This window comes from Clinocottus analis, unplaced genomic scaffold (genome assembly GCF_023055335.1).
Source record: "Clinocottus analis isolate CAN_PGR_092001 unplaced genomic scaffold, fCliAna1.0.p SCAF_5, whole genome shotgun sequence".
Taxonomy (NCBI): Eukaryota; Metazoa; Chordata; class Actinopteri; order Perciformes; family Cottidae; genus Clinocottus; species Clinocottus analis.
In genome coordinates this window covers 18,197,553-18,220,788 of record NW_027176207.1, presented here as the reverse complement: position 1 = coordinate 18,220,788, position 23,236 = coordinate 18,197,553, and the positions used below count along the sequence as shown (strand labels likewise).

At 46.2% G+C, this 23,236-nt stretch overlaps 1 protein-coding gene across 1 annotated transcript in view; it reads left to right on the top strand.

Moving 5' to 3' along the window:
• The window catches only part of si:dkeyp-23e4.3 (rho GTPase-activating protein 7), a 31,466-nt gene extending 10,373 nt beyond the window's left edge, over positions 1-21,093 (top strand). Inside the window, exons 5-17 of the mRNA XM_068600630.1 lie at positions 218-840; positions 1,708-1,927; positions 2,541-2,924; positions 4,518-4,864; positions 6,532-6,696; positions 9,881-10,040; positions 10,465-10,663; positions 10,855-11,068; positions 13,873-13,987; positions 14,780-15,025; positions 15,234-15,463; positions 15,569-15,742; positions 19,489-21,093. Coding sequence (XP_068456731.1) covers positions 218-840; positions 1,708-1,927; positions 2,541-2,924; positions 4,518-4,864; positions 6,532-6,696; positions 9,881-10,040; positions 10,465-10,663; positions 10,855-11,068; positions 13,873-13,987; positions 14,780-15,025; positions 15,234-15,463; positions 15,569-15,742; positions 19,489-19,597 — 3,186 coding nt within the window. The 3' untranslated portion in view covers positions 19,598-21,093. The remainder of the gene's footprint in view (positions 1-217; positions 841-1,707; positions 1,928-2,540; positions 2,925-4,517; positions 4,865-6,531; positions 6,697-9,880; positions 10,041-10,464; positions 10,664-10,854; positions 11,069-13,872; positions 13,988-14,779; positions 15,026-15,233; positions 15,464-15,568; positions 15,743-19,488) is intronic.
• The last annotated feature ends 2,143 nt before the right edge of the window (positions 21,094-23,236 follow it).

Below are 23,236 nucleotides of genomic sequence, written 5' to 3'. Positions count from 1 at the left end.
GTATGATGACGCTCATGCTCGTATAAGTTATTGAAAGAAAACGTGTGTTTTTGTGTAAATTTCTGTGTTTATAGTATTGTGTTTGCACATTGTCGTGCATGCCGACGGTGCTTATTTCAGTGTGGGTGCGTATTCTGTTCTGTCGTGTACATTTGTGTGTAATATGATATTTCTGTGCGCTCTCGCCTCTGCATTTGAACCCTCCCTCCTCTTCCAGGGCTACGACGTTGACGAAGAAGACCTCTGTGCCATCAGCCCCAACTGGACCTACGACAGGCGGGTCCGACGATGGCGGCGCCTCGACTCCGCGGCGGACGTCCTCGGCTCGCCCGGGGGCGCCGCCGGACGCCGGAGCGCCTCTTCGGGTGACGTCGGTGACCGCCACGATGTCTGCTCCATCCGCAGCTCCAGCAGCACGGAGAGCGAGGGCCGCGGAGGGCACCACGGGGGTCACGGAGATGCCGCCGCCGCCGCCACAAACCCCTCAGACGACCAGGAGACCAGCAGGAGCTCCTCTCGCTGCTCCTCCGCCAACAAGATGCTGCTCGTGGACTCCTCGTTCAGTGGACCCCCGTCACCTGATGGATGTGTTGGAGGGTCATCCGCCGCGACTCTGGAGGACGAGGGCTGCTTCCCAGACAAACCGCCCAGGAAGAAGGGAACCAGTCTGCTGAGGAAGATGGAGAAACTGAGGCTGAGGGGGAAGACGGGCCTCCTCCCTTCTGCTCACAGTGGCGGCGGCGGCGGCGGCAGCGGCGAGGGTCGGACCCGCCGCGTTATCAGCGGCCCGGTTCGGGTCCAGGAGGAGGAGAGCATGGAGAGGCTGCACGGCCCATCGAGGTGAGGATTGGGGAATGCGACATTTGCTACTGATTTAAAGCTACTTGCAGAATGATCAAAGACACATTTTTTCCCCCCCACTTTGTAGTTGTAAGATGAGAGTGATGGATAAATGTGTTACTGTAAAAACATTTGATCGACAACCAAAGAAGCGGGAAGATATGTCACTTCCAGCTACTTTTAGATCAGAGGTTCTCAAACTTTTTCTGTCTCGCCCCAGTTTGGAGGAAGCAAAATGTTCAGGCCCCACCGGCCCGACAACATGGGAACAAAATGGTCCAACTTGTTGAGACTCCTCCATCCGTGCTTTTTGAATTAATAAATTAAAGAAAATGTAAATCCCTTTCAAGTAAACCAGATCGCTCCATCTGACAAAAACTAATAACATGTGCAATCACTGTGTTAAAACCATGCAAATAAAGTTATATATGTGCAAAAAATAACTAATATTTGGCAAAAAAGACCAAGGAAGCCGGTTGGATCCCTGTTTTCTCCCCATAGTTTCATGTTGAAGTGTCCTTGAGCAAGACACTGAAGCCCCAGAGCTTCACAGCAGCACAAAGCTCCTTCATGACTAAGGATGGTACAATGCAGAGAATAATTCCCCCACTGTGGGATTAATAAAGGATTCTTAAAAGAAAAGTCATTTTATTTTTTAAGAATTTGCATCTCCACCTGCACCCCACCTGTCATACCTCCGCACCCCACCAGAGGGCCGCGCCCCACAGTTTGAGAACCACTGATTTTTAGAGTGAGAAATATTGTTTATCTCGTGGTGGGGAGTATTCGCTTGTGCCAGAACTGTCACTGCGGGTCGTTCCCAGTGCGGCTCTAACCGGTGACTTGTACCCACCCGACTGTCTCCAGCCTGCAGGGTCGACCCGACAGCCGTGCGTCTTCCTCGCCCTCGTCTCCTCACACCATCAGCAGCAGCAGCAGCAGCAGCAGCAGCAGCAACAGCCAATCAGAGAGCAGCAGCGCCGTCAGCACGCCCAGCCCGGTCGCCCGGGTCAGGAGTAACTGCAAGCGCTCCAACAGCGGGGTCGATGGAACGAGCTGGAACGACCAGAACCACACAGGGACGGAGGTCAGTCCAAAAATACGACTGTATCAACTCGACTCAGTGCAACGTTGCGTCTGAAAAGAAATGTGAACTTGTATTATTAGTTGCTGTGTTCTGCTAAATGTAAATAAAGTTTAGCATTGGTCAAATGATGATGAGGATTTCAGCGTCGAGACACGTCTTCACGTCTTAGTTTTCGCTTACGCAGCTGTGACCGATGGGAATGTTATTACCAGTAGTTTTACAAACATAAGCTATATTTCAATCTGTAATATTAACACAGTTTTGCACCATTGTTCCAACTGCCCGCTATTCCCAAACCCCAATAGTCCAAGAACTATTGTTCCGAAAGAGCCTGTTATCCCGAAAACAAACACGCATTGTTCTGAAGGTCCAGACCTCCGAAAATACAATCTCTCCCTGCAAAAAGCAAAATTACAGTCCGCGGCTAATTATGATGCAGAATGACTTCATCGGAGCTTCGCGGTCGTATTATTTTCAGGCACGAACGACTCTACTCGGTTTGCTCTCATACTCTTACCCTAACCAGTGTAATGAGTAATGTGTTCACTGGTTTGGAAAAGAGGTTTATTTCCTTTTTTAAAACCGTCTCTCATCCCCTTGTTCACCCTCGCAGGACTTCAGGAACCAGATCAACAACAACAACAGCAGCAGCAGCAGCCGGCCCGAGAGTCTGATCTTCCAGATCCCCAACGGCCACAAGCCGGGGACCTTCCCCACCTCTCTGGCACACAAACGCCCCGCCCTCTCCCCCGTCATCGACAACACCTCCGTCAACTGGAGGACCGGGAGCTTCCACGGCTATCGGGGCCGACACAGTTGCCGCCGCGGCACGTCGTCGCTGGCCGCCGGCGACCAGGCGCCGGGAGTCCCCAGTCCGCTGGCTGTGCTGGATCACCGGCTGAGCGTCTACGACAACGTGCCCGACGTCCAGCAGCCGTCTGGAGGCGGAGGCGGAGGAAGCGGCAGCGACGCAGAGAGGATGGTCGAGGAATCTGAGGTGGGTCCAAAGACTGTAACTCCACACTTACTCGTGTTTATTTTCATACTTGGATATTTAGTTTATATATATTGTTCAGGGGATTACAAGGTATCCATTTACCGTCTTGCATGCTTTGTTGGAAGCACACTAACCGTGCTTGAAACCCCCTTTGCAGCTGCATCCGATCATTTTAGCGTCTTCAAAATAATCCGATGACCCCGCCCACTTTGTGCAGGTGTGTGGAGTTCTGCAGGGTTTGAACTTCTCTCTCAGGTTCTCTCTCAACTACTTCCAGCACTTGCATCACTTACTGAATACAGCAGAAATATCGAGAGGAGAGACATTAAAGGCACATTTTCTATGAATTCAACGAGCTAATCAAAGCAGAAAAAGATGTTCACCCCCTCTTTCATTTGTTTCATTCTCCATTCGGTGAAGCGAAAGTAAATGGAAATATTGAGGAGAAGTCATTCGAGTGTGTGTGTGTGCGATATTCCTATAAGAGGGCAACGAACCTGATTAAATTGCCGGGAACAAAGCTCCCAGAGTGGAGCTGTCCAGGTGCTGAACAGGTGACCTCGCTCTGTCCGTGGTGCTGAACCCCCCCGACGCCGCTCACTAATACTCACTACGAGTGGGTTCAAGGACCAGATATGTATTTATAGTTTTTGTCGCACATGGCAATGACTTTGTGGATGAAAAGATGTGTTGTATAATCCCAGAACAGCTCAGAGAGAGAGAATAAAGAAGATGTTTACCTGGTGAGGTAATAGATGAGTCACTTTTGGAGATCAACATGTACAATACAATATGATTATGTTGTGTGAAATGGTTGTAAAAGCCCACCATCTGTTCCCTTGAGTAAAGCTTTTTTTCCAGAGAGAATACAATACGGATTCATTCATATAAAAATAAACGTCTCTCTCATTGGCTTCCCTGCCTCTCGGGTAAAGGATGGATAAAGACCCATGAAGAGAAAATCTAAAATTAGAGTCTATAAAGACACGGGTCATTCAATCAAGAATATTGATATTGCTAAGTTTTCCCACAAGGCCGGAGATAATTCTGTGAGTGCTCGTATAAAAATTCCATTTTAGATTAAAACAATACAGTAATCGCTGTGAATGAATCATCCTCCTTCAGACATAACTACACCCAAAGTAGAGGAGGTGCAATTTAGGACTCTCTGTGACAAAAATAAGGCAGCCATGGAAGTAAACGCCGACATAAAGTATTATAGAAATCATTAGGTAATGGCTTTCAAGGAACAAGTTATTCTTTACTTTCGATCCTTGGAGAAAGTGAGTGACACCTTTTCAAAACTGCTGTGTGTATGAAATCATTTACAAATTGATAAAATCTGCTGAATCGATTAAAAAAAAAAGGGTTTTCAAAGGCGTTATAATGTGATATAATTGGGTTTTTTTGTCGCCATTTTCTCCTAAAAGAGACATCAAACTGTAGAAATTAAAAAGTGTAATATTTGTAGTATAGTGAAGTCACTCATTTAATCTAGTATAATGTCTCGTCGAAGGGTTTTTCTAAGAAATGTTAAAAAAAAATGTGGGGAATTTTCCCTTGATCCCGCCCAAACTGTTCTTCCTCTTCCAGGTGAGTCGTTTGTTGGCAGACGAAGATGTTTTCTCCGCTCTGGACAGCGTTCTGGAGAGGATCGGCAACCTGCAGCAACTGGTGTCCACGTGGTCTGAAAATCTCTCCGAGGACGACTGTCAAAGAGGCTCCTCCTCCTCCTCCTCTTTTTCCCCGTCCTTGTCCTCGTCTTCCTCCCGGGACTCACCCGGTCACGGCTCATCGGCCGCCTCCCCGTGCCCCTCGTCCCCGAGCCACGTCCACCTGGAGGCGCAGGTGGAGACGGCGGAGAAGGAGGTGAAGAGCCACGAGGAGGTGCCGGTGAACGGAGAGGAGACAAAGACCAGATCGCCGCAACCCAGACGCAGGTGAGTGCAACGCCAGTACTGAAAAATAAATGAAGGTTTATTTATAGAGCACCTCCACCTGCACTATCTGCACTTTCTGGACCGCTTTTTACGAGGGGTGGGAATCACCAGAAGTCTCAGGATACGATATGTCACGATGCTTAAGTCCCGATGCGATATTATCACGATACAGCGATACGTTGAGTATTGCGATGTATTGCGATTTATTACCTTTTTGTTTCAACCGCAAATTGTCCCCAAAGGACAACTTTGTCCACAAAAAATAAATTGATTTTATTATTCCAGGACCAAAAACTTTCGAATTGATTAGATAAAAGATTGATACTCGGCTCCCGTGTATCGATACAATATCGCCACGCAAAGTATCGCGATACTGTGCTTTATTGTTTTTTTTCCCCACCCCTACTGTTTACTCTTTTCTTAATATCTTTTTTGTCTTTTATATTCATCTTTTGTATATAAGTACGAAGAGCAAAAAGAAACCGGAGACAATAAAGCTCCCATATCATATTTCAAAAGCAACATAACTCAAAATGTGTCTCGGGCGCATTAAAAAAGACAAAGATCTCAGGAACAGGAGCGACGTTTACGTTCCCGAAACTAAAAGCTGACTTGTTTGCCAAATATTGATCAGCATCAAAATGCAGTTCGAGGAAACACAAGCAACACTTTAAGTTGCCCTGGATTTTTGTAAATGTGTCCATCAGGGCGCTGATGATGACAGTTATGGATATTTATCCCCCCCGAGGCATCAGCCAAAGTAGGAGTGCAGTTGCTGTGAGGCACTAAAGATAAAAGCAGTAACCACGTGGTGAATAGTTTTCATCGCCTCTTCATAGGGCAGTTTTTAGATCTCTTTTTGTCGCATATTTGTTCTCCGATATAAAGCAATAAAACGCTATGAGGCTTCTCCTGTACTGTGAAGTCAGCCGCATCGTCAGTGTTTGCTGATGGACGGACGCTGGCGGACCGGTCGGGAAGGAAAAAAGGGCAGCGACAGCGCCATGTTGGGTAGAGAAAGCGTGATGCTGTGCCCTCTATGGTGGCCTTACGATTGCAAGACGCAATGCAGTGTCATAAACCTCCTGCGCGCTGGTGCTCTTCTCTTTTTCCACCCATTTCCCCTCAAACAGTCCTCCGCTGGACGCTGCTTTTCCCTCTCTCTTCCTTTGTGCATGTTGTACTGGATAGTTTAATCCAGGCTCCAAATGGCGTGTGTTGGATTGGGCATAGTACACGCAAATCCAGAGCTAAATGTAGTTATGAATAGCACCATGAGCATTCTTGTATGCTAATTGTCACTCGCTAAAAGCACAACTACAACTTGACAGAGCGGAAATGATGAAAAATCAAGTGGCCACCATACAGATGTTTAACTCTGGTGATTGTGTTGCCACGTTCCCTTGCCGCCACCCTCCAGACAAACTCACGGATTTAGTTTTCTGGCGGGTAAACAGCGTCACTGCCTCCCTCGGCTGCCAGCGCGGCTACACGCAGAACCGTAATCTCCTCCGTGCACGAGGATCTCTTTTGTCCGGGTGTCCAAATAGATCATTACATGCAGTCCCACTATGAGAATGAGAGACAATCAGGATGAGAGACATTTGAAGTTGATATTTTCCTTGTCATGTTTGTGCTCTATTTGTGTGTTCACCTGTGTCCGGCAGAGTGAGCCGGCAGCTGCACTGGACCAGCGAGCAGAACCTGCCCGCCGGTCCGGGAGTGGAGAGCCAGTCCGTGTCCCAGTTCCTCCTGCTGCAGAAGCTCTCGCTGCTGAAGCTCACCGCTCTGATGGACAAACACTCCCCGTCCAGTAAGCAGGGCTGGAACTGGTAAGAAGTGGTGTCGAGACAGAGGATGCTTTGAATATCACGTGATTGGATATTTAAAAAAAAAAAAAGAAAAAGGTTGTAGGGAAGCAGAGAAACAAAGCTCTGCACTGCTGGATCCTTTTTGTTGCTTTCTTTCTCACTCACACCTGCATGGAGAAACTTCTTCAAGGGAACAACAGTGCAAACGAGGGCGGGCGGGCGGTGAATATTTCACGCAGCCTATTTAGAAAAAACTCCTATATTATTCGTGGCTCGGGTGCAACCTTCCAGCAGCGTGCTTCAAGAGCAGGAAACCCCGCTGCGGGGGCTTCACCTCGTGTCTGACTTCCTGGGGAGACGTTTGGTTGGGTTAACTGCTGAGGCATTGTGGGTTATTTTGGAGGGTTTCTCAGTTCTCTCGTCTTTCGGACATTCCCGTGTCGCTCACTGTCGGATATATAAATCATGACGTGCAGAAGGTGGTCGAGGTCGACGTCAAAAGAATAAACGTAGTTTCCCTTGCGGAAGGTCCCGGGGTCGATTCACGTCGACGGGAGACGTGAAGGAGAACACTTTCATCATGGCCGAGCCTTTCAGAGTAAAGACGGGACCCTTCCCTCGCGTTTAAAACTAAAAGAGCATTTCTGCAGCCGGACAAATCAAGAGAAAAATAACTTTTTGCTCCAGCAACACACTCTCTTTAGTTGCGTCAATATCTGATATATTCTGCAGATAGAAGCTATTCTGCTCTCAATGCTTCCACGCATCATCCACAACGCTTCCAAGAAAGCCAGAGAGGGGATGTGGGGGAGGCGAACAAGCAATGAGCGCTTCAGGAGACAGGAAGTGAATCCCAAAGTGCAAACCATTGCCGTTACATTGGCGATAAACCATTACAGATCTTCCTTGACGATGCCTACACTAACGGTAAATGCGGCAGGTTAGGGGTCTGTGTTTGTAATGTTCTTAAAGAGGCAGTGAGGGTACGGCAAGCCCTGAGGGACAGTCGTAGTCGCAGGAGGACAAAGGAGGTAACGACACGATTTGAGACACAAATCAAGGCCTTTTTAAGGTATTCGCAAAGTGTTGAGCTTAAATACTTTTTCTTGTTCAAAATATGAAATGTTTTCACTGCACTTTTTATTGACAGACATGGATTTAATGAGATCAGTGTTGTGCCTCCTACACTATGTTTTTGGGATAAGCCCTCGTGCAAAATCGAGACAAATTCATTTTTCAGAATAGAAAAAGGGGCTGTTATGCTCGGTGAGATAAGGTTGAATAAACGTTGAAGAAAAAAAAAGAAATATCCTGAAATTACTCCTCACAGATAACTCCTCTTTAGTTTTTGGGATCAAACGTGTTCGGCGGGGGATTCGGGAATAACCGCCGCGCATTGAAAAGCAGCAGCGAGGCTTCCTGGAGTTCAGGTGTGTTTTAGCTTTTCAAACGGCTTCCTTCTTTTACAGATATTAAACTTTTGATGAATCACATGAAGCGCAATTGAGGAGAAATCACGTCAGAATTAACCTCTACGAGGGGAAAAAGTGAACGTTTTGTTCAACAGAAGCAGGAGTTTTAAATGAGCGCACACTCTGAGGTGCAACTGACTTATTTTTACACAAATCCAACTCAATGTTCCTTCACCTGAAACTGGATTGTGTGACAAAAAAATGTCTTCGACACACTTTTTTTATTCAACAAGTTCAGGCGAGTCCCGTTCATTTGTTTGGAGTTCTGGTTTGTTTTACAGGATGGATCCGGGTCTGCTCATTGGTTACACATTGAAAGGTCACGACAGGCAAAGTCAAACTTTGATCCGAGACTGACGTATATATCAGGACACTAATGAGCTAGAAGTTAGAGAGGAGTGATGCAACTCAATTCATGAGTCAATTCATTCTTAAAATGTAATCTCTGTAATAAAAAATTTAAAAAAAGGTGCAGTTGGCCAGAAAGCGAATAAGCCGATTTCCCTAAATGTTGAACTATTGTGTGTTGCCTTAAGAGAAATCAGGTTAACACAACTTTAGGCAGAGACGCTGCATAAAGCAATCAAACTAAAACTCAACAGTAACTTATTGTTTAGAAAGTCAGACACATGCACACGCAGCGAGTAAAAAAAACCTCAACGCTCTGCCACTACGACACCGGCAACTTCTCCAGGAAACGAAAGAAGGACCAAAAAAAACAACCCAGAAAAGAAACTCTTCAGGCTTCGACAATTAGTTTAAGTCTTGTCATCGCAATGATTTAATCACTGATGCCAAAGCGAGCGCGAGATGATTCAAAAATACAGCAATTAGCTGCTGATTGGGACGGCTGATACTCGGAGGCACTTTTCCCCACAAAATTGCCAGTTTGTTTCAGAGAGCAGAGGGAGGAGAAGAAAAAAAAAACAGCGTGATGAAAAGAGAGCTGAAAAGCATTTAGAGGGAATGTGTGATATCATTTGTGTCTTTGACTCGGTGCTGCGGCATTGTGGGTCCACACCGAGGAGAGAAGAGATTTCATTAATGATTGTTGGAGGTCTTCAGATCTCTCTTCTTTATTTATATATATATATATATATATATATATATATATATATATATATATATATATATATATATATATATATATATATAACTTTTACAAGAGTACAGTGTTATCCAGAGTGCAACTTCCAGAGTTAGAAACTAAATCACGGTGCAGCTCTCTGGGGTTTTGAGTCCGGCGGTGCAGGTTTTGGGTTCCCTGCATCTGGAGAACATCAGTGTCCAAAAGAGAAGAAAAGAAAAACAATCAGCCATTTGGTACTAATGCTTAAAAGGTGACTGATCTCAGTTCAGCAACATGAACAAACCTCGACACTTCCACTCCAAGTCCAATCTCTTTGATCAGCGTTGCTTTCCTAATGCCTGTGTTTTCCCTGCAGAGCTGATTTGAAAGGCTCGCCCAGTCCAGAGATCAATGGGGACTTTTGTAATCAAAGAAGTTGGCTCTTCCTTCAAAAGGGAACGCATCCAATAACAGTCAAGTTGCGAATATCCTGGGAATTTGTAATCTCAAGCAGCCAAGTGTAGAATAAAACCAAACTTCGTAACTATTTCTCGTGAAATTTCCGAACATGACTCCTCCCTCGGCACCAGTCCACGCTGCTTGATTGCTTCCTTAAAAATGGACGGCGTCCAGAGTCTAACTGGGCATCTTTGTCGCCCCGCAGGACTGTTCCTAAACCGCTGAGGAAGACGAAGGTGATGGACGTGAAAGGCCGGCGGGTTTTTGAGGTTCCTCTGCTGCTCAGCGTCCAGCAGACGGGAGAGCCGCTTCCCCCCAGCATCCTGCGAGCGCTGGTCTACCTGAGGACCGAGTGTCTGGACCAGGTGAGGAGCTAGTAAGCACCCGAGGCCTGCAATGACTGTAACAACCACAGGGGGCGCTGTTGGACATGAGAGGGAATAAAATGTAATACTTATATGGCCTTACTTACTTACTTAGTTGCTTGCTTGCTTACTTACTTACTTACCTACTTACTTACTTACTTACTTGCTTACTTACCTACTTACTTAGTGACTTACTTACTTACCTTCTTTCTTACTTACTTACTTACTTACCTACTTACTTACTTAATTGCTTACTTACTGACTTACCTACTTACTTAGTTGCTCACTTACTTAGCTATTTACTTACTTACTTACTTACTTACTTACCTACTTACTTGCTTACTTGCTTGCTTACTTACCTACTTACTTGCTCAACACAAAGCTTTTGTTGAAGTGTTCTCTTTCGCGTCTCTCTCCCTCTCAGGTGGGTCTTTTCCGTAAGTCGGGGGTGAAGTCTCGTATCCAGTACCTCCGCGAGCTGGTGGAGTCCGACCCCGACGGCGTCTCGTACGACGGCCAGTCGGCCTTCGACGTGGCCGACATGGTGAAGCAGTACTTCAGAGACCTGCCCGAGCCCATCTTCACCAGCAAGCTCTGCGAGTCCTTCCTCCACATTTACCAATGTGAGCGCTCATCACTGCAAACTCACAATCTGACATACTCGGCATCGGCAAAGTAAAATGCTCATGCTGACATTGACTCAATAAAAACACATTTTATTACAGTGAACATGGAGTTGGCTTCATTTTCTTCAAGCTCCAAGTTCAAAGTCCAAATCAAAATATATTAACAGGTTCATCTTTTCTACTTGCAGATTTTCCCAAGGACCAGCAGCTGGTTGCGGCTCAGGCGGCCATCTTGCTGCTTCCCGACGAGAACAGGATGGCGCTGCGCACGCTGCTGTTCTTCCTGCGCGACGTGGTGGCCTGCGTGGACGAGAACCAAATGACCCCGACCAACATCGCAGTGTGCCTGGCGCCGTCGCTTTTCCACCTCAACACGCTGAAGAAAGACGCCAACGCAGCCAGGTGAGTCCAGACCCCCGAGCACAGAATGAAGTACCGGTGGAACAACAGAATTAGCTACATCCGTTACCCGGTAACTTCCACTTAAAGTCTATTTCACTCTGAAGAACATTTTCACCCAGAGAAATGAAGTGAATGTAGAGTCTGAAGCACATTACACACCTCTGCAGTTGAATCGGCACATTAACTGCACGTTGTTAACGTGATAATTTATCTGGAGTTTATTTTCTGATAATGTAGTTATCAGCCAAAACAGTTTTTTGACAAAAAATAGAAACTTCCCAGTTTAAAATATCTTTGTTATATAGCTGTCAGGAGGATATTAGAACGTTATATGGTGAAAAGATTACAGACTTTGTAGCGTGCTTATCGAGCTAAAACGTGCAAAACCAACAATACATTCGTGTATTTCAACAACCAGGGGTGTAATTCCTATTTTAGCTTTTAAATATCCATCCTTCGTATGAATTGTAATATTTTACTCACCAAGTAAACGGTAGAGAGTCCAACACATGATTGCACAGGATATGATTATTTGCAAAGAAAGCGGGAAAAAAATGAAAATAACTGTCATTTTGTCGCTTCAGGCTGTGACTTTGTTGTGGTTGACTGTTAAATCTCAGCCTCTCTCTTAGCCTCAGCTTTCGGGTAATGCGTGTGTGTGCCTGTGTGTGTGTGTGTTTGTCGTTACCCACGGCAGGTTGCCATTTAGGTGCCACAGAAACCTATTTTTCTTCCTCCCTTTGTGGCTTCATTCGACATCATGTTTCCAAGGTTCTGAGTTCCCACAGATGACATCGCCTCTGGAGCCGATCCAGCTGTTACACTCGCACGCTTTTCTTCTCCTCTGTGTAAACTGCGCCGACAGCTTTTCATCACAGAGAGCACATTACATAACCTCCAACAATTTCCATCTGGCCTCAACTTCACTCCCAGACACGAGAGATATTTTCTATCTATTTTTTTTGCTTGCAGAGAACCCGGCTGGGCAGAGGGAGTTGACAGAGAGATAATGAGACTGTTGAGAATGATAACGCCGATGCGGTTGATGACTCATCGCCGTCTGCAGGCCATTCATCCGAGTTAGTGCTGCGAAAAAGTGTCTTTCTCCATGCGTGATGTCATTCTTTAACATCAGTGGAAGCAAATATTTGAGATAGACACAAGGATTAGGCTTATGTTGTGTATTTCCTTACGCCTCGTAGTGTGAGCACAATCTTCATGAACTCCGTGGAGGACAGGCGAGAGAGAGAAGGGAGGCACTCGGAGAACTGCGGGTTTTTATGTGATTACACGCTTATATGATTACACGCTGGCTCGTCGCTCGTAAACATGTAAAGTGGGACATGTTTGCGTGGCATTCACGCACTAAAGTGTGCATGTTTTTGAGATGTAGGCGTTGGATCTTTGTGATTCATTGGCTGTTTTCTTTTTCATCTCAAGCTCATATATTGTTCTATTGTGACGTCTGGTGTTGATGCAGCGCTTTCCATGACTCCAAGACAAAGTTCTCCCATGAGACAATAAAGTAATCATGTCTTTATTTTCAAGAAAGCCCAAGAAAAAGACCAAACGCAACAATGCGTTGTTCCATTTCTCTGTCGGATTGAGTCATTAAAACTACAGTGTGTGTGTGTGTGTGTGTGTGTGTGTGTGTGTAAGTGTTCGCGGTAACATGTCATGCAGTTTTTAATAGTTTTTGGACAACAGTGGAGCTCCGCAGCACAGGAAGGAGATAAATCAGGCTTTGATAAACTCACATAGCCGTTGGTTGATACATTCATCATTTGTTCCACCATCATCTCCTTCTTTTCTCCATCCACCCCGACGTTGTCTCTTTCGTCCACATCTTCCTTCCCCGTCGTTATACCTTCGTCGTCTGTAATCACTCTGCTTTCCCCCTCACTCCTCTTCTTCCTCCTCCCTTCCTTTCATCTCCACCTCTTCCTTTTTTTTTCTCCACTTTGGCTGGTTGCCTCCCTTCCAGCGCTGACGGGACGGTAGATGGGGAAAGACGAAACAACACAATCAGCACTTTGAGCCTCCCGTCTCCTGGAAGCCACAGTCCCAGGCTGTCAGAAAACCACGTCACACTGTTGGCGGTGGGAACAAATAACTCTGGGAAATTGTCGGCCGCTCCCACAGATCTATTAAATCTCATCATCTCCATCTTTTTCTTCGTATTTCGGCTCGACAGAACTCGCCACTCCTACTGAGATGTGCACTTTTTAATGGTCAAACTTCTCCTCCGACCAGCTGGGTCTGCTGTGTTTTGGCCCCGAAGAGCATCTGTGCCGTTCGCTCATCTTTTTTCACTTTATTTTTTGTCATCGTGAACTATCAAAAAAACCATCAGAGATAAAACTTCCTATCAAATAAAATCAAGGAGAACAACTTCTTGTTGCGTTCTGAAACAACCTGAATCTGTCCGCTGCGGTAATCCTGACGCAGCGCCGAAGCTGATTCTTTATCCTGTAAAAAAAAAAACTGCTCCGGCGCCGCTGTGACCGCAGCACGTCATGTGCTTCACGCCCTCTTTCCCGTTGTGTGTTTCTTTCTGTTCATCTTCACCGTTGTGGAATCTCTGGCAGCCGTCTGTCCTCCTCATCCGTGGGATGCTCTCACTGAACGTCCTGGTGTCTCGCCGCTGCTGTTTGGAGGCTCACGCTGTCGCATCTCATCCTGTTTGAGCCCCAATTGTAATCTCACCACACAAAAAAAAACCAACGCGTGGCCTCTACTCTGAGTCGCTGCCGATTATCAAACAATACACATTGACCTTGACCTCGTTCCCGTCGTTGCTGAAGGTCGAGTCACAGGAAGTACAGCCTGGGCCGCCCGGATCAGAGGGACCTGAGTGAGAATCTGGCCGCCACCCAGGGGCTCGCCAACATGATCACCGAGGCGCAGAGACTCTTCCAGGTATCCGTGGTATAATAAACTATTTTATATTTTATTGCACACGTGGCTGTTGCAATTTCAATAAACATTTGAATGTGACATACTGTATTATGATTGTTTGATGGCGGCATGACCTGTTTATGACATCTTTTGTCACAAAATATATAAAAACTAATTATATATGGTGTGGTAAGAAAAGCCATATATATATATATATATGTGTGTGTGTGTATTCATATTAATATGTGGTATTAATATATAGTATGCCGTAAAATATAGCACGCCAAAGAAATGTAAAAGTTATAGTATAGAATGTTGGAAAAAGGCATATTATTGTGTTTTTATGTCATAGAGTCATAGTATTGTTAGGATGAAGACAAAAATTCAAAAAATATAGTATGCTGCAAAATATATATATATATATATATATATATATATATATATATATATATATATATTAAAAGTCATGCAAAAGTAATAAAATATAGTATGAAAAAAAGTTCTAATGCAGATTGTTGGAAAAAGACATTAAAAAGTCAAAGTTTGTGTTATCGACTTGTAATAAAACCCATTGGTTCAGTTCCCGGTTGTGTTTGTGCAGATCTAAAATAAACCAAGACGCTTTAGTGTCCCAGTGGTTTTCACCAACTAAGACTCTTTAAATCAATGTGTAGTAAAAGTAAATTAAAGTCTGTTGGTCAGAACGTAAAGTGTCCTAAAAAGATGTGAAAATGAAATCCAGGATTCCTGCTTAGAAAACACTTTTGAAGCTTCTGAGAATCAACCAAATAAATAAAACAATCCTCTCTGCAGCTTCCAGAGTTTTGGCCCGGTCAGCGTTCAGGTGAGGACTCCCTCTGCGAGGGAGGAGGAGGAGGAGGAGGAAGAGGAGGAGGCGGCCCTGCGGCCCCGGGTCAGAGTGGAGGTGAGGAGGCGCAGGAGAGGAGGAGGAGCAAACTGCAGCAGAGCACCCAGCACCTCCTGAAGGAGGCCAGGGAGAAGAGCCGAGGCTGGGAGAGCCACCACGCCCCAGAGCACGTGGATCTGGCCTTCAAGAAGGTGAATGGGAAGATTTTATGTCAGAAGGGAATGAGGAAATTAGATGTAAGGAAGATAATATAGCATTTAATAGCATTTTATAAACAGATATCATGGGAAAAAAGTGATATAATGTACAAAAAGTCATTAAAAAGTAGGCGTACGGTATGAAAAATCTAGTATATCGTCTCCGCCGAGTCCTAATTGTTGCGTCTCCACCCGCCTGCAGATGGAGGACGGCGGCCTGCTGTGGATGTGGCGCGGCTCCGTGGAGGTGGACGCCCCCGAGAAGGAGCTGCTCCACCGGCTGCTGAGGGAGCGGGAGCTGTGGGAGCGCGGCCTGCGCCAGGCGGCCGCCGTCCAGACCGTGTCCCAGGACTGCGAAGTCTACCGCTACCTCCTGGAGGGCCGAGGCCACGCCCTCAGCCCGCGGCTCCCGCAGGAGCATCTGCTGCTCAGGTAAGGAGGCGCGGCGGGCCGGGGGGGGGGGGGGGGGGGCGGGGGAGTCGGGAGCCGAAAGCGCTCTGAAAGTGTCAGTTCATTATCTCTTCTCTCCTCTCTCAGGACCTGGCAGGCGGACCCGTCCTGCGGCCCCTTGTACCTGTCCTCCGTATCCACGGAGCACCCCGAGGTGCCGTCGGTGGGGGTCAGGGCCCACGTGCACTCCTGCCTCTACCTGCTGGAGCCCACCGGGGCCCGGAGGACCCGGCTGACGCACCTCTGCCGCACTGACAGCAGGTGAGGATCCATGCGGGGCGATGTGGTCACAGGGATCAGGTGCTTTCATGGACGAGTTAATACTGAATTAAAAATGAAAAACACAGGAGGATGGATCACAAAAGAGAGGCTGTGCTCTCACTAACGCTTGCTTGTTGTCAGATTTGTTAGATTTAAAAAAAAAAAAGTGCTTAAGTTGGTTGAAATGACCCTTTTACAACCATTTTTATGACTAATATTTTACAGGAAAACATGTTTAAAGGAATCTGAAAGCTTCAAAAAGAGTTTCATAAATTTACAATTGTAATATATAGATATAGATATAGATATAGATGTGTATGTGTGTACGTGTGTGTGTGTGTGTGTGTGTGTAGGTGTAGGTGCTTATGTACAAGTATACCCCTTTGTATTTTGTATTTCTTATTTATATGATTATGTGCATATGTATCTTATATGTACATTTATTGTACTACTCTTTTATATATATATATATATATATATATATATATATATATATATATATATATGTGTATATATATATATATATATGTATATATATATATATATATATATATATATTAAATGGATGGATGGAGAGTTCTGAAAAAAGCACATGTACAATTGTAAAGCTGACGACTTTAGAATGAGATACTCTCTATACTTTGACCTATACAGTCAAAACTTTGATTCATTCATAATTATGTTAGTTAATTAGTCATAAATACCAGCTTGTCAATTGTTTCAAAAACATAAAAAAGACGCTCGTAGCCATATTTCTTTTGTGTTAATTCCTTCGTAAATAGCAATAGATGTCTGACCTCAGATATCCGTCATGTGTTCACATATTAATCCGTCGGCATTAAAACTGTCAGAATTGCCCTTCACGTCATTAAAGACCAGACTGACGTGCGAGCGAGGGCAGAAAAAAAAAAAAAAAGAGCCGCCGGGAACGACAGCGAAGCCGAGAGGATTTAAGGCTGCGAAGAAGTCTATTAAAATGAATATCTGGAGACGGCGCTCAGTTCATCTCATCCGTCTTAATTGAGGCCGGTCCGTGTTCCTGACCTCTGGCGGCGTCCGTCTGCGGCGCCGCCGTCCTGCATGTCCGTCATGAAGACCCGACGCTGTGCTTTAGAAGATAAAAGTACAGCTGAGGCCAACGGGAACGTTACCGCAGATGTTTAATCATAAATAATAATAATTGTAGTTCCGGGACGCAGCTGGTGCTTTTGCTCGACTGTCTCTCGGTTCTGACTCAAAGTGGAAACGTTGATGAACTCAGCATCGTGAATCCGTTTCGTCCTTTTCCATCAAGTGTTTTATCCTCAGTGAGTCACAGTCGCAGCCGTAACTTTGATCCGCAGATCGTAAAGTCAGTCCTCACTTTTGATTCAATAACTTTTCCTTCATCGTTTTACTGAGAAACAGGTTTTTGTTTTCTTCATATTTTTTATGAAGTCGAGACAAAGACAGATCTGACATGAAGAGTGTGATCATCTACGCCGGCTTTCAGTCGGCCCATTACAGCACTGTGTGTGTGAGTGAGTGAGTGAGTGAGTGAGTGAGTGAGTGAGTGAGTGAGTGAGTGAGTGAGTGAGTGAGTGAGTGAGTGAGAGAGAGAGAGTGAGTGTGTGTGTAAGAGTAAGTGAGAGTGTGAGTGTGTGTTTGTAAGCGAGTGAGAGAGTGAGTGTGTGTTTGTAAGAGTGAGTGTGTGTGTGTGTGTGTGTGTGTGTGTGTGTGTGTGTGTGTGTGTGTAAGAGTGAGTGAGTGTGTGTGTGAGAGGGAGTGAGGGTGTGTGTGTGTGTGTGTGCGCGTGTGTGTGTGTGTGTGAGAGGGAGTGAGAGGGTGTGTGTGTGTGTGTGCGCGTGTGTGTGTGTGTGAGAGGGAGTGAGAGGGTGTGTGTGTGTGTGTGTGTGTGTGTGTGTGTGTGTGTGTGTGTGTGTGTGTGTGTGTGTGTGTGTGTGTCTTATCGAGCGCGCGCACACATTTGGGCGTTTCTCCGTCTCCCGCAGCAGCTCAGAGGTGAACGAAGCTTTGATTCAAACATCCTTCACGAGCCGTGCTGCTGGTCTGTCGGAGCGATCCCGGAGGAAAAGGAGGGAAAACACCCGCAGGGATGAACGCCCTCGCTCCCTTTTCTTTCTGGCCGCCCCCTGCTTCTTTCTCGCCGTGCGTTTCCTCTCATGACGGCGCTCGAGCTAAACGTCTAGACTGTTTCGGTTCAACCTCGCCGTGACATTTATATCGGAGCCGCTTGTTAACTTTGGAGGCGAGACAACAGATCCGCAGCATCAAGGTCAACGGGGATTTATTTATTTTTTTACGAGTACGGGCCTCGCATCGCCTCCGGAGGAAATTAAATATGTCGTGGCCTCGGTGAGGGGGAATCGATGGCGGTGCGTTTGAAACTGCAGTGAAAAGTAAAAGTAAGAGACGCATGAAAGGCGCACACAAACATCACTTCGGCGATATAATGCAATATTCACTTGTAAAAACGTGGTCCAACAATTTAGAGCAGACACACCGAGTGACACACAACCTGTTACACACCTTTTTTTTCACTGCTGATTTGTGTAAACTAGTATATTATACTAGTATAACTATGAACAATAGCAAGGTCATTTTAATAAGTAATAAAGCGCCCATAAATCCTTATAAGGCGCATAATAAAATCCTATGTTAAGACTATAAGAGTGTGAATAATAGCATCATAAACATGTTCTTTTTATGAGATGTTTTAAGAACTTAAACTTGTTGCTGCCGGCAGACGGTTCCTGTGCCGTATGAGCGGTCAGAAAGGCACCTTGTGGGTACCAGCGTATGAACGATGACATTGTTGTGAAGTGTTGTGAAGTGTTGTGAAGCAGTTTGAGTGGTCGGAAAGACTAGAAAAGCGCTACATTTGTGTCAAAATGTCTATTAAACAAAAAGGAGAAACTATTCAATGAAATGTGTGTTCAAAGTAGAAAAGAGAAAACCGGATGTAGCGCCAGAAGATATCAAACTAATCGCAGCACTGAACAGCTGCAGTGACGGAAACATGTGACACTTGTTTAGCGCTCAACACAAAGTGTGTACTTCTGTTTTTAAAACACGGGACATGTTTATTCATGACTGGGATATTAAAATGTATTTATGTTGACTCCGAAGAGCCTTTCGCCGTTACAATCTTAAAGACGGGAGAAATGTGGATACCGACAAGATACCGTAGAAGTCGGGTTACAATCCGCTACTACCTTAGGTGTCGCCGCTAGCTCCCCGCTGTAGCTAGCTAGCGCTGCTGCTAGATCCCTGCTGTAGCTAGCGCTGCTGATAGCTCCCCGCTGTAGCAAGCTAGCGCTGCTAGCTAGCTCCCCTCGTCCCTGCTTCCCGAGTCGGGGCTGGTCCCGCTACCGTCGGTGGTTGTCAGGGAGTTAGCGGAGAGCTAGCAGCAGCGCTAGCTGGCTACAGCGGGGAGCTAGCGGGGACACATAAGGTTGTAGCGACTTGTAAATCGACTTTCATGGGACATGAGTTTGACTTTATTTGATGTGGACATCACAATGACATTAGTATTCCTAATAAAACAAAAACAGATGCTCTGTGTTGTAGCGAATGCTAATTTCCAACATTACTGGAACATTGTCCTCAACAAACCGTGGTAATGGGCACATTTTCTTTACAGTATCAACGACCTCCTGAAAGCTACTTTCTCTGGTTAAATGTGTATTGTCAACCTTTTTTTTTTCCTCCCTTCGCTGAAAGCTCTTGTTTGTTTCGTCTTCCAGGGGCCGGTCGCATGAGTGGCACAGCAAAGTCAGCGGACATCTTCTGGCCGCCGGTCTCCTGGCGATCCGGGACTCCTTCAGAGCAGAACACAGAGAGACCAAGATATGAGCGAGTACTCGACCCCCCGCACCTGCAGTCTGCTTGAACTGCATCCCTTCCTCGTGGCAGACGGCTGGAAACGAGGAGACAACGACTGGCATCCTTTTTCCACAAAACTTTCTCTTAACTTTTCAAAGTAAACCCGCTGGTGGCCCGGAGCGCAGCGAGCAGGGGAGCTGACCTATGATGGCTTCCTCTGAAACATTTGAACCACGTTCTCTTTTGGCTTCTTTTAAAGTTGCTGCATGCGTTCCCTTTTTCTTTTTTGGGGGTGGGGGGGGTTTTGTCAGTGACCTTGCAGCATGCCAGCAGCACCCCAGCACTCCCGGCTGCGTCTGTTACGCTTCACACTCAAGTTCACACGCAAAGAAATAATAAAAATGCAAACCCCGGCGAGCTATGACAGAGGACGTTTGGATGGGAGTATGAAAAGCTGAGGCCGGATTTGGCTTCTTACTGAAGAAAAAAAAGAACGAGACGGAGCACTTTGGACATTAAAATGTTTATTGTTGCCTCAAACAAAAGAAAAAGAGACTCACAAATTGAGTTATTGTTCTCCCCCCTCGTCTTCTTTCCCGGAGACAGAGAGAGCGGCAGGGGAAACACACGGCAGCTTGCCTGGATGAACACAGGAAATAAGGACAGAATATGAGGAAACAGACTTTCAGCCACCAGACATTTGGCTCCAGTTGAAAGGAGGGAAGAGGAAGAGGAGCGAGTGGATGGCGAGGAGGCAGGAGGACGACGGCGTCTGTGCTGAAACCCACAAACGAAGGAACAAAGAGAGAGAAGCGAGAGAAGAAAAAAAAACGACACGTTCAAGGTCACACGATAGAGGGAAGGGAGGGGAGGGTCGTCTGGAGTCTGACAAAAAACACCAATCCTCCATTATCCAACGCCACTGATGAAGTGAACCATGAAGGTGAGAGCAAATCCCACAAAAGACACACATTTATTTGTGAAACGCGGCCCAGAGCAGCTGGATGCAGAGCAGCTGGATGCAGAGCAGCTGGATGCAGCTGTGACCAGGTTACCGCGTCCCTTCATCCCATTCGAGTGACTATTCTAACGCTATGAATTTGCACCTGTGAGTTTTGACCCATTCAATAAAAAGGACACACGTGTGTGTGTGTGTGTGTGTGTGTATGCGTGTGTGTGTGTGTGTGTGTGTGCGTGTGTGTCAGACAGTTCAAAGATGAGCGATATCTACCTCTCCACAGGACGACGCCGCAGTTACGTGGCTTTGAAGTTTGACGGAGGCCTTTTTTTTTTTTTTTTAGGCGCATTTTTGTGTCTTTTCATCCCGCCACTGTGACGGATATCCAACCAGACGACTTTCCCCTCTGTATATTTTAACATTTGTATTTATTCTTAGTCGAGAGCCTGACGTCCACGCGGCTCTCTGTGCTCGTCTAATTTCACGTGGCACTCGAGCGGCAACTTCACTTTCAGAGTTGTGTCCTATATATTTCAAAGTGTCATCGAATATGACTCAGTGTGTGTGTGTGTGTAAAAAGCAAAAGTGCATTCAAGTGCCATCTTTCAGATTATTTAACTTAATGTATATCTTAAAACAAATCTCACGTCGGCGTACAAATCTCTTATTTAATTGCGAGGAGTGTTCTCTTGTTTTCGTGCGTGTGAAATCTGGATGTATCAGCGCCAAACACCTAATTAAAATGTTTATTTCTCCCCGAACCTGTTTCCTGCTGTTGTTTTTTTCCCCATCCTCCTCTGTGACTCGTCTAAGTGCCAAACAGATTACTGACTGTAATTTCAGGGGGGAAGACGGGGAGGGAGGGCGACGGCAGGCAGAGCGAAGACGAGGTGCCACACTGCGCCGCCGAAGCACGAGAGATTAATAAGGCTGACTTCCAAAAAAGACTCGAGACTCTCGCCTCACGACACTCGTACGCCGACTTTACGCCTCTTATCGATTCATCTCCGAGATCAGATCGCTGATAAACACTCGGAGCGAGAGACAGATGCCGAGCAAACGCAACGTGATGTAAAAAAAAACAACATACTTCTTGTGGCGAGGACATCATGCCCCCCCCACCCCTCCACACACACACACACACTCTCGTCTAAACAGGATTTTAAGGAAGAGGGATAATTTATGCAAATTACAAATAACAGAAGCGCAGAAGTGCCTGCAGGCAGCTTTTAATTTCTGCACGAGTCTGTTCCTCCCACATGGAGCTGAGACACCACGAGGTGAACTCGAGGTCAAAGGTCGGAGGCAAAGGCGCCCAAGAGGTCACGTGGTTTGATCACGTTCAATACGTTGTCGTAATAACCTGAAATCGGATTACTCTGATTTGAAAGGGGCCGCCTGTAGTGCTGAAATGGCAGAATCATCTTTTTTCACGACCTAGAAATTGAGGAAGAGGAAGACGTCAGACTCACGTTCATCAGGTGGACAGCTCCAACCGGACGACGCGGTTACTGCACGTGCTGGATCTCAATCAATTCGTCTAACAACAAAGAAAGAGTGGCCAACAATGAAGGACCCCTGAAGCAGAAAGGACCCAAATACACAATTAAAACACTTTTTTCAACACTTACTTTTATCTTAAACTATTTGAATTACAAATGCCGCTGGTTTCCTGCAAGTTTAGCAATATGTCTGACTCAGTTTTCACTGGAAACGGCTGCCTGGGTTTGATGAGAGCGCTGACGTATGACTAGAAGCTGAAAGAGGGAAGCTTTAAGTACAAGAACACAAAGATTGTACACAGAAATCATCCATATTTACCTTTTACCTCTGGTCTACTTGTCCCGCCCCAAATCTTAAATCCACTCCTTCCGGTCTCCAGAGGCAGTTTCTCCAAACGGGGCCTTCACGCGGGGGGGGCGACCTCCCCGTCACCATCCCGCCTCTTCAATCCACCCCGAGACGCGGGAGGAAAAAGGGAATAGATATCAGCTGCCGAGGCCACCGGGTGATGAGACCCGTCCGTCCCATTGAGGCGGCGCAACCTTATTGCTTCCCGGAGGCGTTATTGAAGCAGCAGCGTGGTAGTTTCTCTCTCTTCCTGGAGCGACTGTCAAGACCCCTTTCCCACAGTCCTCGGCAGCAGCTCAGAAAGCTAAATGAATCTTTCACGAAGCTGCGACTTATCGCCCGAGAAAGGTACCGAGATGAGCCGTGAAGTCCTGGGACGTACAGCTGGACGAGACGCCGCCAGGAAGAAGCAGGGTGAAGCTATCGCACACATGTAGAAGCATCTCCCCCACAGCGCTCTCCTAAGCGTCGTGTGACTCGTGGCAACAGCTTTTATATCTATGGAAGCGCACAACTGTCTGGTGGGCACCAGACAGAACAATTACAGGCTCCCGGGCTGCCTCAGAAGAGCGTGTGATGTATAATTCACTTCATCAAATGGAGTTTGTTTGCCTCCGACTTCTGAATTTGTTTCGGAAAACAAAAGCCGGCACGAGTCACGAGTCACGAGGAGGCTGAGGCGGTAATTGTCGTTGTCGAAGAAGCGGCTGAAGTCTAACGCGGCTTTCCTGTACGACGACGGCTGCTAAAGGATGGAAGAGGCGGACGTGAAGGAAGCAATTAGAGTTGAGATTCAGGCAAAACTGTTCCAACTTCACTGGTGCTTGTGGTGGGTTTTTTATTCATCCTGAAAAAAGGTT